The sequence below is a fragment of the Danio aesculapii genome, chromosome 25 (assembly GCF_903798145.1).
Source record: "Danio aesculapii chromosome 25, fDanAes4.1, whole genome shotgun sequence".
NCBI classification, from domain to species: domain Eukaryota; kingdom Metazoa; phylum Chordata; class Actinopteri; order Cypriniformes; family Danionidae; genus Danio; species Danio aesculapii.
The window spans coordinates 11,980,079-12,000,110 of NC_079459.1; the positions used below are offsets into that span (position 1 = coordinate 11,980,079).

Consider the following 20,032-nt stretch of genomic DNA (forward strand, 5'->3'; position numbering starts at 1 on the left):
AAATACTGTCTGAAAGGGGAACTTCTTCTTCGGTTTTACGGCCGGAAGCACCAACGTTTAAGGGATATTATCGCCACCTACTGTGTTCAGGTCCAAAAGGCAGAGAAAGAGAGAAAAGAAAAAAAAAATTCAGTTGCGTTCTTCGGGTAAAACGAAATAAATTTACTTAGTAAAATAAATAAACTTAGTGATTAAATGTTTTTAAGTTTAAGTGAATTTGCTGCATAATTTGCTCTTAGTACATTCATGCCTTGACCTTGAGTTTGCATAACCTTAAGGGACTACATTAAGTTAACCGCATGATAATTTGTTTTTACAAGGCCATGCAACATGGGACAAATAAACCCGCCTATACCCATACTGAAACGTAAACATATAAAAAATAAGGCTAATATAACTGAACGTATGTAGCCTAGATGTTTGTAATTCTAATATTTGGGGGGAAATATATATATATTTTTAATACTTTGATTATGTACATTGGCTATATACCATATGTTTATATGTGAAATCCAACGCAAACGTGTAGCCTATGTTGTATTTGCATGTATTGCTATCAGATTTCTAAATGGGTAGAGAAAGCAGTAATTATATCGCATTCTGTTCTACTATTATTGTAAAATATCTCAAATGTGTGAGCTTTTTGTGCTTTTTTTGAGCTCTTGTTCTGCTGACTATCGAAAAATATATAGCTTAAAGGGGCTAATAATTTTGACCTTAAAATGGTTTTTAAAAAATTAAAAGCTTCTTTTATTCCAGTCGAAATAAAACAAACAAGACTTTCTCCAGAAGAAGAAATATTATAAAACATACTATGACAATTTCCTTGCTTTGTTAAACATTGTTTGGGAAATATTTAAAAAAAGAAAAAAAATTCAAAGGGGGGCTAATAATTCTGACTTCAACTATATATATAGTTAGGTCCATAAATATTTGGACATCGACACAATTCTAACATTTTTGGCTCTATAAACCTACACAATTGATTTTTTTTCACACAAAAAGACGTGCTTTAACTGCAGACTGTCAGCTTTAATTTGAGGGCATTGGGATAATGATAATTGGGATAATGAGGGAATAACACGCACCTGGCCATGGAACAGCTTAGAAGCCAATTGTCCAATTACTTTTGGACCCTTAACAAGTGGGAGGCACATATGCAAACTTATAATTCCTACACCAAAGATGTCAAACTCAATTCCTGGAGGGCCGCAGCCCTGCACAGTTTAGTTTCAAACCTAATATAATAACACAGCTGATCAAGCTAAATAAGTCTTTCAGTCTTGTTTGAATCTTATAGGTAAGTGTGTTGAAGCAAGGCTGGAACTAAACTGTGCAGGGCTGCAGCCCTCCATCAATTGAGTTAGACATCCCTGTCCTACACCGTTCCCCTGATTTGGATGTAAATACCCTCAAATTAAAGCTGACAGTCTGCAGTTAAACCACATCTTGTTTGTTTCATATCAAGTCGATTGTGTTGGTGTATAGAGCCAAAAATGTTAGATTATAAATGTTTTTTCCTCATTAATGTACACACAGCAGAAAACACAGAATTGTTGATATTTTTGCAGGTTTATTAAACATAGTCAATATCACATAGTCCTTATTCAGACCCTTTGCTGTGACACACATATCTCAGGTGCTGTCCATTTCTACTGGTCATCTTTCAGATGGTTCTACACCGTCATTTCAGTCTAGCTGTTTGATTATACTAATTGGACTTAGGAGAGCCACACACCTGTCTATATAAGACCTTACAGCTCACAACGCATGTCAGAGCAACTGAGACTCATGAGGTAAAAGGAACTGCTTGAAGGGCTCAGAGACAGAATTGTGGCAAGGCATAGATCTGGCCAAGGTTACCAAAAAATTCTGCTCCACTTAAGGTTCTTAAAAGCACAGTGGCCTTCATAAAATGGACCCTTCCTAGAGCTGGCTGTTCAGCCAAACTGAGCTATCGGGGGAGAAGAGCCTTGGTAAGAGAGGTAAAGAAAAACCCAAAGATCACTGTGCTGAGTTCCAGAGATGCAGTCGGGAGATGGGAGAAAATTGTAGAAAGTCAACCATCACTGCAGCCTTCCACCAGTCGGAGCTTTATGACAGAGTGCCCGACACTTGAAAGCTTGCATGGAGTTTGCTAAAAAAAACAACTGAAGGACAAGATGGTGGGAAATAAAATTCTCTGGTCTGATGATACAAAGTTAGAACTTTTTGGTCTTAATTCTAAGCATTATGTGTGGCAAAAACCAGGCACTGCTCATTACCTGTCCAATACAGTCCCAAGAGTGAAGCATGGTGGTGGCAGCATCATGCTATAGGGGTGTTTCAGCCGAAGGGAAAGATGAATGCAGCCAAGTACAGGGATATCCTGGACGAAAGGATGGGTTTACTTTCCAACAAGACAATGACTCTAAGCACACAGCTAAAATAACAAAGGAGTGGCTTCACAACAACACTGTAACTGTTCCTAAATGGCCCAGCCAGAGCCCTGATTTGAAACCAATTGAGCATCTCTGGAAAGACCTAAAAATGTCTGTCCACCAACATTAACCAGAATGTAACCAGACAGAACTGAAGAGGATCTGCAAGGAGGAATGGCAGAAGATCCCCAAAGTCAGATGTAAAAAAATTGTTGCATCTTTCCCAAAAAGACTCTTGGCTGTATTAGATCAAAAGGGTGCTTCTACTACTAAGCAAAGTGGGAGGCACATATGCAAACTGTTATAATTCCTACACCGTTCACCTGATTTGGATGTAAATACCCTCAAATTGCTGAGGGTAGCTGCAGTCTGCAGTTAAAGAACATCTAAAGCTACAGTGATGAAAACAAGAATTGGTTTCCTTATTTTCAAATCCCTATGTTGCCAGGTATGCTACAAATAGAAGAGTCAGGTCATCTGAAAGATAGATAATAGAGATTTCCAAATAAATGCTGGAGAGATGCAAGTGATTTTTAGAATTTGATCCACCATCAAATTACTCGCATCAAGTTATATGGACCTAATAATATAACAAAACTATTTTAACTGTGTTGAATTTGAATTATTAACAAGTGTTTTTAATGGAATATTATATGCCAGTTAAAATCGAAATTTTCTGATTTCCTAAACTGCCTGTCCAGTCTTTGTAAAAATACAGTTTCAGGTTTGTTCATTTGTCAAAGTGTCTCAACAGCTTGAATGTACAAGCTTGGACTTCATAATATATAAAACAAGAAATCTGTTTCCTCTTGGGAATTTTGCAATACTGGTTATGATTGTGTTGGGTGGCTCAGTGGTTAGCACTGTCATCTCACAGCAAGAAGGTTGCTTGTTTGAGTCCTGACTGGACCAGTCTGCATGTTCTCCCTGTGTGGGTTTGCTCCATGTGCTTTGTTTACCCCACAGTGCAAAGACATATAGGTGTAGTGAATTGGATAAACTAAATTGGCCAGTGTGTGTGTGTGTGTGTGTGTGTGTGTGTGTGCGTGTGTGTGTGTGTGTGTGTGCGCGTGTGCGTGCGTGTGCGTGCATGTGTGCGTGCGTGTGTGTGCGTGCGTGTAAATGAATTAGAGTGTTTGGGGATTTCCTAGCAATGGGGGTTCTCAAGTTAGTTTACTAGTTAGTGTACTGTCAGTGTTGATTTGTGGCTAGAAGGCCACCTGCTGCATTAAAACATATGGCTGTGTTATTGGCAATTCATTCCACTTTGACGACCCAATGGTATCGATATTGGTATTGTTGAAGTTGTGCAGCAGAGTGATGACATATCAGATCACTATTTAATATCTTCTATATTGTGCATTGATAATCTACAAAACTATGGAGCTAAAATATGCCAAAACAATCTGAATTTGAATTATGTTAATTTGAATTACTGACAATTGTAATTTAATAAATCTGAATTTCATATGCCGTTAAATTTTTTTTTGGAATTTCTTAATTTGAATTAGAATTTTATAACTTGAAAATTGAACACCTGAAGTTTAAGACAACTGAATTTTTTAAGGCTGAATTTTTCATAGACACATTTTTAAACTTCAGATTTGTTGTATTCTGAATTCATAGATTGCAGATTTCCAGTTTGTAAAATACAGTTTTAAATTTTCAAGATGAAGAAATTCAGAACATCAAATTCAATATTCCAAAATTCAAAACCAGAAATTCAGATTCAGCAGAAAGTAGGTCAGGGGACATCAACAGGGAAGAGTAGACAATCACCGAAAAAGGAATAATAACCTTGAACCTTGTTTAATTGTAGTTAGCGTTTTAGTTCAGCGTACGTGGCAAACTATGAATCCCAGTAGTCAGCAGTGTCTATATCAATGGTCTTGACAAAACAACCCCAAGCTAACTAGGCCCCCACACCAGTGTAACGCAAGTTCATTCATTCATTTTTTTATTTTTTTTGGCTTAGTCTCTTTATTAATTTGGGGTTGCCACAGCGGAACGAACCACCAACTTATCCAGCACGTTTTTACGCAGCGGATGGCCTTCCAGCCACAACCCATCTCTGGGAAACATCCATACACACTCATTTACACTCATACACTACGGACAATTTAGCCTACCCAATTCACCTGTACAGCATGTCTTTGGACTGTGAGGGAAACCGGAGCACCTGGAGGAAACCCACGCAAACGCAGGGAGAACATGCAAATTCCACACAGAAATGCCAACTGACCCAGGCGAGGCTCGAACCAGTGACCAGTGAGTAATGAGTAGTGTAACGCATTACTTTTAAAAATTAAGTAATAATATTTGAGTTAATTTTTTAAAAATGTAATGCGAGTTACTTTTTAGTTTAGTTAATTCGCTTTAAAAATTGCTAAATTAAAATGATCGTAGTCACATTCATTCTCGCACACGATAAAGTAATGCAGGAACAGCAGAAATTAACATGGCAGAGCCTTTCTTTAATTACGTCTTTAATAAGACGTAAATAATACAAAAGAAGCAAACGCTAATGCTTCACACTTTCATTAATCTTTATATACTGCATGTACACATTGCAGAGCAATAAAAAAAGAAGAAAAATCCTGCAAGTTCTGAAAAAGATAAAGGCCTCAGCCAGGTCAGTAATGCAAAAGTTACTCAAAAATGACGTAACACATTGCTTAGCATAAAAAGTAATGCAACTAATTACTTTTTTGGGGAGTAACTCAATATTGTAATGCATTACTTTTTAAAGTAACTTTCCCTAACACTGCCCCACACTACATTTTAGTGTGTGTATGTCTTTAAGAAGGGTATTAAATAAGCTTGTGTATGTTTTTATGGTATGGCACATTGAACTTTATGCTTTCAACATAAAGTTCAATGTTTCTGAACCCAGTCAATATTTGTGAATTCCTACCACAGTTATTTTTGTGTTATTCTTTTAACACCTACAAACCTCTCAAACAGCTAAAAACTGACTTATTTTAAACTTTGTTAATGAATGTTATATACAGATTAACTGTTTTTCACCACAAATAAAGCCACAGAGCCTAGAATGGAATTATGAAAATAAATAAATCCTGATGTCTGAACTGAAAAGTTTTTATACTGAAATAGATTTATTGTTGTTGATTATTAGGACAGGCACTGTGGGCCTAGCAAGGATGTCCTGGGTCTAGGTGAGGACCATACATGCAGGATCAGCACTAAAACCCCTCACACTATGCAAGTTCAATCACAATTTGGACATCTGAGATAATCATTTCACCTACAGCCTCCAAATCCTTCCAATGAAGTTCTGGTAGTATCAGACACTTTCCTGCAGTGTGACTTGTGGTGAAGCTGTGATAATGCACACGTTTTAGTGAGTATATGGGTAGCTTTTTGATACAGATGGGTTCAGATGTGAGCCTATGCGAGGCGACTACAGTTGGGTTTTGTCAGCACTAGTTGTTTGGCATCATGTCAAGGCCTTTAGACTAGCTAGCCTTAAGTGGACCCATTAATGGCACAGGCTGCATATTAATAGTACATAAACATATCATTTGAAGGACGTTGCATTTATTAAACCATTACAGACCTTGGTAAAGTCTTTCAGATGATATTATGTTAGCCCAAAGTTGGCCTATTAATGACCAGCACAGCCGTGTTTGGGGAAACACCTAGTAGAACACCTAAGTAAGATGTTCAGTTTAACTTTATTTATGTAAAGTTGGCAAAATATTCAAAGATTAGACTTTTCCAGAATAAAAATCCATTAAAACAAATTAATTAGTACACAAATTATGCCACTTTTAATTGGTAATAAATGTTTAACATGCATCTGGCAGCAGACTTGCACATTCACATTCATGAGACATGTAGTCTCAGACAAGCACTCAGACACATGCACTCAGTAGAGTGACGTCACTGTGAGGGGTATGGTTAGATAGTCTTAGGTGTCCGTAAAACTGCATTTTTTCATCCTAAAAATGTTGAAAACTTCGACATATGCTATCAATGATGCGGAAAAGCTTATTCATGCTTTCTTGACCTCTTGATTAGATTATCGTAATGTGTTACTAGGAGGTTGCCCTGTTGGCCTAATTCACAAACTTTAGATAGTTCAAAATGCAGCTGCTAGAGTGCTTTGTAGAACAAAGAAATACGATCATGTTACTCCAGTTCTTTCATCATTGCATTGGCTCCCTAATAAATATTGTATACATTTTAAAATTTTATTGACTACCTACAAAGCCTTGAACGGCTTAGCTCCCCAGTATTTGAGGGAGCTCCTGGTGTATTATAGCCCCTCACATCCACTATGTTCAATTAATTCTGGACAATTGATTATTACCAGAGGATCAAAATCAACTGTAGGTGGTAGATCTTTTTCATATCTAGCACCTAAACTCTGGAACAGCCTTCCTAGCACAGTTCGGGAAACTGACACACTCCGTAAGTTAAAAAAAAGATTAAAGACTCTAAATGGTCATGCCCAACTGAGCCTGATTTCTCTCGAGGTCTTTTCCTTTACTTTCGTCAATTGGTGAAGTTTGTTCCTCGCTGCTGTCACTACTGGCTTGCATGGTTCAGAACTTGTGGAGCTGCGCATCAATGGATTTGCTCTTCAGTGTTTGGACTTTCAGCAGTGAAAATTAAACCACACTGAACTGAGCTAAACTGATCTCAAACTCTGAAAACTGGACTGACATTTTCAATTTACTATAATCTTCTATGTTAAGCTGTTTTGACACAATCTATATTGTAAAACCGCTATAGAAATAAACATAAAAAAATTTACACATTACAGCATGCATGTCTGAGCTTCAATGTGCATTCGGTCTGCAGCTAGACCCTTCTCAAAGGTTTCATCCTTCATATGGTGATGGTCCCTGAATTCTACTTTAAAGCTTATTTATAATCTTGCTCTGGTGCTCTATAACTGTGCAGTGATGTAACTGATGAACTGCCCTAATATTGGTTTTCAAACACAGAAAAACAATGTGCAGTTTTATAATTGAAACAATTTAAGATCTTACAGACATCTTTTTATCTTAACCATTTATTTTAATATGGCAGACAAATTACAACATAAATTAGAAAAGGAATAAAAAATAGACAACAGAATAAAGTAAATAAGCAACAGACATATTTTGTACTTTTTTATTTGTCAAATTAACCTGTTCTAAAAAAGTAAACAATGATCGGCCAAAGTGTTTAATGTACAAATGTGAGTTCAACAGTTTTTAAGTTTGGATTGTAGAGATTTCAAGAGTGGCTGGCTGTGCTTCCCCTCCTTCCATCTCAATTGCCTGCTCCTTCAGTGGTTGCTCTGTTGACTTTCCATCTTTTTTCTCACGTTTCTTTGAGCTAGGCCTGTTAAATTGAAAGTATTGTTTAAAATGATATGTTGTCTAACCGAATTACAAACATTTGGAATGAAAAAAAAAACACTAACGAAAATATAATGACATACTTCTTGACAGCAAAAACGATCACCACAATGAGAATAATGGCACCAATTAGACCAAACACTACACCCAGGATAATTCCTAATGGGATAATTATAAGTTAACATCATTTCATAAATCATGTGAATGAAAATTATTATATTCAAGTTTCACTTACCAACAGGTACATCAGATTCACCTGAATAGTCCTCATGGCCTTGATCTATCCAAACAAATGTACATTTTTGTCATATTCATCTTAAGGTTAAATAATTATTGTAATATTAATTTTTGTACCTGCTGAGTTGTAACAAGTGGCATTGCAACGATTAAGTGATAGGAATCGGTTTCCATTGCCCACACAACCAGTCCAATAGAACGGCTTGCATGTGTGATGCTCAGGGCTGTAGTAATACCGGAGATAGTGACCGAAACATTGTCCTGGCTCTCTGGGAAGCACGCAAATCTGTTTTCCTGTTAAAAAAGAAGAAGGGGAAATGCAGGGGAAAGTTGTTTTTTTTTAACCACAGGGTGGCAACATTTTCTCAAGTAAAAAAATCATGTATTTCAAGCATTGTTGTTACATAAATTAATGAGCAAATGAAACAATCCGCATCAAAATGAAGAGGGAAAAAACAATTATTATTATAATTATTGTAGACACAGTTTTTCATAGAAAATTACCATCCATAGGAAACAGCTTGTCAGCTCGGTGTGAACAGTTTCTCATGCACTGCTTCTCAGTTATGAAACGGTTTGAATTGCCACCCTCGCCATTGTATCGAAAAGGATAGCAGCTGTCTTTATCTGCATCATAATACATATAAACCACAACGTCGTTTCCTGTTCCTTCATCTTGTTTGAGAGTGCAGGCCTCTAGATTTTTGGGGGGAAAAGGCAGAATGAATTGCATTTCATTGCTGTCCAACATCTAGAAAATCGATCTTTAAAAATCCTTATCATGTGTACAGTCCATTAGTGCCTGGCTTCCTTTTTAGTGTTGTTTAACCCAGAAGTACTTTCCAATTGGCTATTCTCATAGACCTTGAAATTTATATTCATTCACTCATTCTTTCATTCATGCTCCTTCGGCTTAGTCCCTTATTTATCAGGGGTCACCACAGCAGAATAAACCATCAACTATTCCAGCATATATTTTATGCAACAGATGCCCTTCCAGTCGCAATTCATTACTGGGAAACACCCATATACTGGCATTCTCACACACAAACACACTCATTCACTATGGCCAATTAAGATCATCCAAAGTACCCGAAGGGAACCCACGCGAACACAGGGAGAGCATGCAAACTCCACACAGAAATGCCAACTGGCCCAGCCGGGACTTGATCCAGTGACATTCTCGCTGTGAGGCGACAGTGTTAACCACTGTGCCGCCCATATATCTATATATAATTAAGTACAGTAACATGAAATTAAAACATAATGCGAACAAAAATACAATTAAAATAAATAATAATCTGAGAGGCGTCACGACGGCGCAGTGGACAGCACAATCGCCTCACAGCAAGAAGGTTGCTGGTTCGAGCCTCGGATGGGTCAGTTGGCACGTTCTCCTCGTGTTTGTGTGGGTTTCCTCCGGGTGCTCCGGTTTCCCCCACAAGTCCAAAGACATGCGATGTAGGTGAATTTGGTAAACTAAAATTGTCCGTAGTGTATGTTTGTGAATGAAAGTGTGTGAGTGTTTCCCAGTGATGGGTTGCAGCTGGAAGGGCGTCCGCTGCATAAAACATATGCTAGATAAGTTGGTGGTTCATTCTGCTGTGGCGACCTCAGATTAATAAAGAGACTAAGCCGAAAAGAAAATAAATTAATAAATGAATAATCTGAGAAGTTATGTATATAATATTTATTTATTTATATATATTTATATATATAAACATATATTTTTTTCATTAATATACTTAGGTGGTGAAATGTAAAAATGTGTTAAAACAAAGCAAACACAGGTGGATTTATCAATTATAAAAACATCAATGGAAATGGGGATGCTCTTGCATACTGAATGAATAATGTGTAACTAGTCTGGGCACACCTAGTTTTTATGACAGTTGTAAATGTTGTCAATTTTTATAATATGTTAATAATTTGCTAGCGATTTACACCTGGACGGCAGTGGCTACTTATGGCCTACAAACCTCAAGACAACAGGGCTGTACACATTAATATAGTAAAAGATTGTAAATGTTATAGTCACATAGATTGTTAAATTGAATAGAACAGTTCAGGAGTGTTAAATCTATTTAAACTGTTCAGTTCCAGTATGTTTGTGTGTTCTCCACTCTTAAAAATAAAAAAAGTTCCAAAAGGTTGCCTTAAAAGAAGTATTTTGGCTTTCACAGAACCATTTTTTTAGCCCGAGGACATTTTAAATAAGGAACCCTTATATGAAGCAAAAAATGTCCATAGGTGTTTAGGTTCTTCATTGAACCCTCAAGGCCAATAAAGAGCATTTTTTTAGGAGAGTAGTTCTGTTATGTGTGGCGTTTTTTTGAAGATTAACCTTTAAGATCTTTTTTTACTTTTATATTTCATTGACATTTCTTGTAAATATTATGTAAATTCAGTTTAATCTTTAAATAATTGTCAAATTTTTCATCATCACTTTAAATGTAAATCCAAAATGTACATCTTTTAGTTATGCTTTCATAATTTTACTTTTATAACTATAAAAGAGGATATAATTATATCAGGGTTGTGTCTGTCTCTCTTTCTGTTTATGGAGTAAATTTGAATTGAATTGGCCACACCCTGAAGGGAGTTTGAGTGTTAATGCATTTGCAAAAGTTCGTTATTAAATATGCATAGTTTAATTTTTTTTCTAAACAAAATCTCCTTTTTTTAAAGAAGAACTACACTTAAGCTATAATTCAAGGTTTATCCTGATTGAGCCTGCTTTTTTACTTTTAAATTTTTTTCCACTTTCAGCAAGATCATCTTCTGGTATTTAAATTTCCTAAATTCCTCAAAATCAGAAACAAATCATAACTGTCCTTTACACCGTAAATGGCAAAATGGCTTCCTAAGATGAGACAGTGACTCCACAGGTTGGTGATAGAGCCTTTGCTCATAATTAAAAAATTTGACTCTGCCTCATATCACACAAGGTGATGATTATGTTTTGTTTGCTTTTAACATTTTTTTTTTTACCTCAAAAATCTATTTTATATAACGACGTATTATTTAATCAGTATAAAAACCTTTTGTCGCTCACAACACAAACTAATAAAATTTTTATCTTCATTTGAAAAAGGAGGAAAAGAAGACCCCTCTTACCTGGTTTACGAGTTTGGGCCTGAATGTTGTGGTTCAGCGCAAAAATGAATAAAATTATGCCAAGCTCCCTCATAGTGAACCGCTGTTGTGTGACCACTGGTGAAGATAAAGGTTTGTAAATTATAAAAGGGGAGGATAACTTGAACTTTGTACTTTCTCAAGATAAGAGCAATAAACTTTGAGGAGGGGACAAAAGTAGATTCACAGTATATCTGTTTCAAATAACTCACCAGAGATTGTTATATATTGTAAGTAAAATATCACTGTTATTTGGCTTCCCTGGTTTTTCCTTATTCAGTTATCAGTAAAATGTCATTTAAATTCTATTGTTTTTGGTTCAGAATAAAATCTCAAAATAAAAATATTAAAAACATTGCATTGACTCATTTGGAAGCTTTCTCTCAGTAAGTACATAATACATACACACATGTTGGTATTGGTGGTTTTTGAGTAGACGTAATGTATTTTATACAGTAAAAACTTATTATTACAGTGCATCTGGAAAGTATTCATAGCACTTCACTTTTTCCAAATTTTTTATGTTACAGCCTTATTCCAAAATGGATAATATTCATTCATTCATTTTCTTTTCGGCTTAGTCCCTTCATTAATCTGGGGCCACAGCGGAATGAACTGCCAACTTATCCAGCATATGTTTTACGCAGTGGATGCACTTCCAGCTGCAACCCATCACTGGAAAACACTCATATACGTCCATTTACACACATACACTATGGCTAATTTAGCTTACCCAATTCACCTGTACCGCATGTCTTTGGACAGTGGAGGAAACCGGAGCACCCATAAGAAACCCACGCAAACATGGTGAGAACATAAAAACTCCACACAGAAATGCCAACTGACCCAGCCAAGGCTCAAACCAGCAACCTTCTTGCTGTAGGGCGAGAGTGCTACCCACTGCACCACCGTGCTGCCCTAAAATTCATTTAATTCATCAAAATTCTACACACAATACCCCATAATGACAATGTGAAAAAAGTTGTTGCAAATTTATTACAAATAAAAAACCTGAAAAATCACATGTACATAAGTATTCACAGCCTTTGCTCCATACATTGTTGATGCACCTTTGGCAGCAAGTACAGCCTCAAGTCTTTTTGAATACTATGCCACAAGCTTGGCACACCTGTCTTTGGGAATGTTTGCCCATTCCTCTTTGCAGTACCTCTCAAGCTCTTTCAGGTTGTATAGGAGGCGACAGGGACATTCACTGAGTTGTTGTGAAGCCACTCCATTGATATTTTGGCGGTGTTCTTTGTGTTATTGTCCTGCTGGAAGATGAACCGTCACCCCAGTCTGAGGTCAAGAGCACTCTGAAGCAGGTTTTCATTCAGGATGTCTCTGTACATTGCTGCATTCATCTTTCCCTCTATCCTGACTAATCTTCCAGTTTTTGCTGCTAAAAATATCCCCACACCATGATGCTGCCACCACCATGCTTCACTGTAGAGATGGTATTAGCCTGGTGATGAGCGATGCCTGGTTTTCTCCTAACGTAACGCCTGGCGTTCACTCCAGAGAGTTCAATTTTACTCTCATTAGACCAGAGAATTTTGTTTCTTATGGTCTGAGAGTTTTTCAGATGCCTTTTGGCAAATTCCAGACTTGGAGTGGCTTCCGTCTGGCCATTCTACCATACAGGCCTTTTTTATGGAATTTATGGAATGCTGCACAGATGATTGTCCTTCTGTAAGGTTCTCTTCTCTCAACAGAAGAACGCTGGAGCTCAGACAGAGCCATCGGGTTATTGATCACCTCCCTGAAGCCCTTCTCCCCCACTCATGCTTAGATGGCCGGCCAGCTCTTGGAAGAGTCCTGGTGGTTCCAAACATCTTCAACTTACGGATGATGGAGGCTACTGTGCTCATTAAAGGGTACCTAGGTTAGCATTTTTTTCAGATTTAACAAAAGTCTTTTGTGTCTCCAGAAAGTGTGTGTAAAGTTTCAGCTCAAAACACCCATCAGATTTTTTTTATTATACCTTTTATTAAATTCCTATTTATACATTTTTTCACTGGGTGGCGGTTTTGGTGTACTGCTTCTTTAAGGCTAGTCCTCCCCGCCCACCGTTTCTATGTGCCTTTCTGCGTGCCTTAATCTCCTTCCTCGGCAGCGTCAGACAACAGACAGACTTAAAGGAAGCAGATCTCATGTAGCGTTTGTGAGAAATACTACAGTAAGAACTTTACCAATTAGTATTTATTGTGCAGTTGCATGGCAGGGTCACACAAAGTTCACGCGTGCACACACACACCGCAGCAGACACACACAGACAGACAGACAGAGAGCCCGTTTAGCTTTGCACTCTTTTCGCACGCAAATGTGACAGGATACAGGTTAATCACTGCTGTATGGATATCTGTTATGTTAATGTACAAAATAAACCTGATTTGACGTCCACAAACCGGGACTGAAGCGTCTTCCTTTATAATTGTTCTGACACGCGTCTGTGCTGAGGAAGTAAAGCTAAGCTAAATCGCTATAATTCATTACACACGTGCACTGTTTTAAAACATTTTAAACATGTGAAACTAACTTTTGATCACATTTGATGATGATTGATGATCCTAACGAACTGAACACACCTTTTATTCCCGGTTGCTTTGCGCATGTCCTCTCTTGCTGATATGATTATACACGTGACTACTGGGACATGTTAATACATGCAGCTGTCAATCAATTCGGTGGGCGGGGGGACCGCACTCCTACGTAAAGTTGCGGTCGATCTGAAAACCGCTCCAATTGGTCCACCGTTTTTTATGTTGCTAAATTGAAAAAAAAGGACTGGGTGTGTTTATATCACCCCAATATGACGGTCTATACACCATACATGCACATATGTCTGTCCAAACAGCTTGAAAAGTAGATTTTTCACCATAGGTGCCCTTTAAAACTTTCAGAGCAGCAGAACGTTTTCTATAATCTTTCGCAGCCTTGTGCCTTGAAACAATCCTGTCTCGGAGTTCTACGGACAATTCTTTTGTCCTCATGTTTGGTTTATGCTTTGACATGCACTGTCAACCCTGGGATTTTATATAGACCGATGTATGCCTTTTCAAATCATGTCTAATCAACTGAATTTACCACAGGGGAACTCCAATTAAGCTGTTGAAACATCTCAAGAATGATCAGTGGAAACAGAATGTACCTGAGCTCAATTTAGAGGTTCACGGTAAAAGCTGTGAATACTTATGTACATGTGATTTTTCAGGTTTTATGGCAACATTTAAGTGTTAAAATACCATGTTAATATAATTTGTAAACATTTTGAATTACAAGGACATATAGCATTTCCTTATAAGCCACATAAATATTGTTGACTTGTTGACAAAATGTTGACTTGAGCAAGTGATACAGTACAGTCAATTTCCATTTTGATACAAACTTCAAAGAAAGAGGGAAACACCAGAAAATAAGGAGAAAAACAAAGTGTAAATCCACAATATGAAGTTCTAGGAGAGTATTGCTGGAGCGTGGGAGAACAGGTGGTCCACATTGTTAAACAAAACAGTACAATGGGTGTAGTAGAGTTTGCTTGTCTGACATGGATTGAGTCTTTCTGCCTTGTGTTGGTATTTAAGGTTCTTGTGGTAAGTGAGAACATTAAACTGTGAACAGTTTTCAGATCTTTAATGGCATCTTGAGTTTTCTTGTTTCCTGTTTTGCTTTTTGAAGTCAGAGAACAGAGACTTGGGATTGGACCTAAGAAGATTAGTTCAGGGACTGTTGATAAAACTGTAACTGTTGTTACTACCTCTTCTCTATTTAATCAAATATTTAGTCATGACAACATAGAAATGATAAATAAACAAAACTTTGCTTGTTGGGAGCAAAGTAAGCTTCTTTTCTCTCCTAGCTTTTTTCAACAAAAAGTGTCATAAACAAAGTGTTTTACAATAAAAAGTCCCATAAACTCAAGTTCACTCCTGAATAAGTCATCATGCCATTAATGCTTGCGTTTTCACCCACTGTAACACACAGTTTATTGTTATATCAGGCTGATATAGTCTGTGCATAATATGCCCTGAAAACTAACTGTAGAATAAACAGCTAAATGTAGTATATGATCCCTGCCAGTTCTCCTAAACCAGATAGCAAAATTCATGTGGCTCAAATCTGGCCCACACCAGACACTGGCCCACATACTGCATGGAATGATGGCAATAGGGTGGTCCATTCCTGTTTGCCAGATATGGGCCACAATTAAGCCATAGACATTCCACATGTCAGCCAGAATTCAACCAATGTACCAGAACTGAGCCTATTGGGCCACATTCTGCTTTTATTCTGGCCCAGATCTGGCCTACACCTTACACTTGCTGGGTGTGGCAAAGTACAAAAATCCCAGCATATATTGCAGTATGAATACATTCTATAGCTTATTGATGCTCCAGTTTTCATTATTTGCTGTTGATTCTGCTGTTTATGTTGACGTTGTTGATTTCGTCACTTTTAGTCTCCTGTTTGTGATGTTTGTAAATTTTATTCATTTTGTTAATTGTCACCATTGTTGAGGTTCATACGCTGATTATTGATGTCTCTGTAAGCAGAAGTTAACCCATAGAATTTTTTTAGCTTATAAACCTTTCTGTGGCATGTGCAAGCATGTTATCACGTTACTTTTAATAATGGATTAAAACATTGGTGAACATCAGTGAATTATATTATTTTATAAGTTGTGCCTCACTTCGTTTTATTTATTTATTTATTTTTTACTTGGCTTGTTTGCTGTAATAAATAAACTTTTCAAGCAAAGATCTTAAAAGTTACAGCAGCCCAAAAGAAAATTTATATTAAGAGGTTCAGGGCTATGAGCCCAACTAAAGCAAACACTTTTCTCCATGATGGTGACTTTAGTCTATATGGTCCACATATGCTTTAGGATAACTGTGCCATTTTTGCTATATCTTCTCTGGGCCGCTTTAGGCTCACAGCCACATTAGCCAGAGCTAACAGTGCCAAATATTTGCCAAAAGTAGCCTACATTTGTTTTAGGATAACTGGGCCACATTTGCCATATTATATCTGGGCCACTATAGGCTCAAATCCACATTAGCCATAGCTTACTGTGCCAAATATTTTCCAAAAGTGGCCCACATATGTTTTAAAATAACTGGGCCACATTAGGCTTACAACCACAATAGCCAGAGCTTACTGTGCCAAATATTTGCCAAAAGTGGCCCATATTTGTCTTAAGATAACTGGGGCACATTTGCACTTACACGTGTGAGCCACTTTAGGTTTAGACCCAGATTACCCTTAAATGACTATGCCACATTTTTGCCAACTGTGGCCCACATTTGTCCTCCATCATTTGGGCCAAATTTATCATTTGCCACATGGGCCACATTAGGCTCACATTCAGATTACATTTTGCCATAAGTGCCAAATCTTTCCCTTAAATATATGAATTTGAATCTTTGGCCCCCTTTGCCATTGCACAGGTGGGCCACTTCAGGCTCTTATTCATTTTGTCTGGGCCAAAGGAATACCACCAGTGCATAACTGCCTAAAGTGGCCCATATTCGTATGCTATCTTGGAATCTCTCAAATTTTGGTTAAAACAATTTGTCAGAAAAACCACAGCCTGTGCTCCATCTTTTATTAATACTGGTATGAGACATGTTTCATTTGCACTATGTCTAATATAAACTGAAGTTTTTATTAAACTCTCTCTTTATCAGTTAATAAACATTATTTTAACATTACACTATCAGGCCCGTTGCCAGCTTAATAAAAGGGGTGGTAATTTTTTCTGAAAAATTGAACCTTTTTGCAGTTATTTGACAGATTTTCTATTTAACTATGATGTATAAATATTGCATTTTAGTGCAATGGAACAACATGAGGATCAGCGCTGACAGATTTTTACTTATTTATATTTTTGCTTGAAATGGAATTTGTTTATTTATTTAGTTTTTTATGGGATATGCGATTGTGATAAATGTTGGCAATTGCTTTAAAAGTATGCTGTATACCATGGGGGTAAAACTCAGTTCCTGGAGGGCTGTAGCCAGCAGAGTTTAATTCCCACCCTGCTTCAACATTACCTGTAGATTTCTAACAAGACTCAATTAGTTTGATCAGGTGTGTTTAATTAGAGTTAAAGCTTAAAGCCCCACTCACACTGCACTATTCTCCCCATAGACTTCCATTCATACGCATGCTGCATACTGGAAACACAAGCTCATCTGACAAGTTTCGCAGTTTGCTTTGGAAAGTTCAAGATTGGTGATTTCTGACCTGTGAAATCGCATCATGTGATTGCGTGAGACCAATTGAAGATCAAAACATGAACTCGCTGGACTGAAATGGAGCAATTGCTCGCTTTTTTAACCTCTAATCATCTTTTTTAATCCCGCTCCTTTTCGCAGTGCCGTACGAGAAATTTCGCACATTCAAACGTTAGCGTAACTGCAGCCTCAAGCTACGGTCACACCGGGCTTTGTGTGTGCGAAATTCTGTCGTGCGGCGCTGCGAAAATGGGCGGGATTAAACAAGATGATTAGACATTAAAAAAGCGAGCGATTGCTCCATGTTTTAAATTTCTGTCCAGAGAGGTCCTGTTTTGATCCTCGATGGGTCTCACGCAGTCAAATGATGCGATTTCGCAGGTCAGAGGTCACCAAGCTTGAACTTTGCACCGCAGCAACCTGCGAAACTTAACGCATGACCCCGCGTTTCCGGTCTGACGCATTCGCGTGCGTATGAATGGAAGTCTATGGAAGGAAAAGTCAAGTGTGACCGCACCTTCACTGTGCAGACCTGTAGCCCTCAATAAGGTGATATGTAAATGTTTGACACCTGTGCTATATACACTTCAGATGTTGTTTATTAATTTAACCTTTTTGTTTCATTGTAAATAGAAAATGTATTAATATCTGCTGATTTCTTTAATTTTGTTAGACATTTTCTGTTGTATATTTGTTTGCTGCCAAAACAATAAAATACATTTGTCTGAAGAATTTATATGCTTTCTATTTTTTGATAACAGTTAAAAATACTGATCCATTTTTAACAACGCTACAATAACTATATATGACCTACTATTAAGGTCTATTAAGGTCTATTAAGGTCTAACAGTGCAGCAAATGCCCCTCCAGCTGCAACCTATCACTGGGAAACATCCATACACACTCATTCCCACACATACACTACAGATAATTTAGCCTACCCAATTCACCAATAGTGCTTGTTTTTGGACTTGTGAGGGAAACCGGAGTCCCTGGATGAAACTGACGCGAACACTGGAGAACATGCAGGCTCCAACTGACCCAGCTCCAAAACCCATTGCTGTGAGGCAATTATGCTACCCACTGCGCCACCCTGCTGCCCTATATAAAATATATACAAATATATACAAATGTATTATCATCTATCTTTCCATTTTTTATTTATTTTTATTAGAAATCTGTTAAAACTTGTTTTAAATTAAAAACTGAAGGCTATAGGCAAATAACAAACTGGCCAGTACATTCAACATTCCTCAGTCAGAATTTGGCCATTTGAATAATAAGAAAAATTTAAACATAATAATAATAATATAACTTTTGGTCTTTTGAACCACTCGAACCCCCATTGGCTACAGGCCTATTTAATTTAACTTAATAAATTGTATGAAAAGAGGATTAATTATATATATATTTTAAATAATTAATAGAAACACACACACATATATATATATTAAGGGGGTGTTGTTTGATTCACCTGTCCTAACCAATGTCAAGTGCAATGTCCTTGCTCTTAGATAAGTCTTTCAGGGTTTCTTGGTGAGGTAAAGTATCTGTGCTGCATCATCTTGCCACTAGCATCCCTCAAGGTTCTGTTCTTGGACTGCTTCTTATTTACATGTCATTACTTACATCTGTCATTCAGAAACATTACTTTTCCTACATTGCTATGCCAACAAAACCCAATTTTACCCCTCATTCCACCCGAACAATCCAACAATCACTGTTCGGATATCAGCGTTTCTGACAGATAGTTCCTGCTGAATAAAGGACTACCACCTTCAATTTAGGCCCAATCCCAATTCTACCCCTTAGCCCTTCCACTTACCCCTACCCCTCATTTTGCACGTTCACATTATGGGGTAGGGGTGTCCTAATTCTCTTTAGCTTGAATGCGTAGGGCTAAGGGGAAGCGGTAGATAGCCCTTCGAACTGAGATTTTTCAGGACCCAGAAATTTCCCAGAATACACCAGCCACAAGTATAGCTGCACCCGGAAGTAAGAAGATCCACAAATTAGTATTTTTGTCATTATTACGAATTTTTACAACAAACAAACATATGTTTTAATACATTCATGACAGCGTTCGTGTTTTAGTGTCCTGCTTTAAAAAAAACTGCTAAAATAAAAACTATAATCTATAATAAAATCTATAATTTATAAAAATAATTCCTGTACAGCAGTCCCACAACATACTGACACTTGATGACACTCGAATACCCTGTCAGAAAAGTCTAGTGGCTGGGAATGACCTTTTTACAGTGTCTTCTATAATGTTAATGTTGTTTTTGTGTGTTTACATAGATGAAAGTGGCCACGGTGTAAATGCACAGTATAGTTACAATCTTATTGCCACATTAGGTCGTTATGATAACATGATATATGGCTTTAGTGATTTCCTGAAGATAAATACCAAGAAATAACACATCTGGAATAACTACAGCAGTCGCAATCGTCTGATCTCATTTTGAAGCCCTTGGCCTTCACACTCGGTTTTAAGGGCCAAGAGAAAGGGGAAGGGGAAGGGGAAGGGATAGGGGTACAAAAATAAAATTGGTTTTGGGCCTTAATCTTTCTGAAACTGAACTACTGGTAGTCTTAGCCAGCTCAAAGCTTAACCACAACTTCACCATAC

The 20,032-nt window shown here is 37.4% G+C and overlaps 1 protein-coding gene across 1 annotated transcript; it reads right to left on the reverse strand.

Moving 5' to 3' along the window:
* Window positions 1-7,548: 7,548 nt before the first annotated feature.
* si:dkeyp-73b11.8 (BPTI/Kunitz domain-containing protein) lies at window positions 7,549-11,257 on the reverse strand. Its single transcript, XM_056451867.1, has 6 exons — window positions 11,147-11,257; window positions 8,534-8,725; window positions 8,147-8,323; window positions 8,028-8,072; window positions 7,876-7,951; window positions 7,549-7,775 (listed from the first exon to the last, which is right to left on the reverse strand). The coding sequence occupies exons 1-6, from the start codon at window positions 11,217-11,219 to the stop codon at window positions 7,646-7,648; spliced, it is 693 nt and encodes a 230-aa protein (XP_056307842.1). The 5' UTR covers window positions 11,220-11,257; the 3' UTR covers window positions 7,549-7,645.
* Between the last annotated feature and the right edge of the window lie 8,775 nt (window positions 11,258-20,032).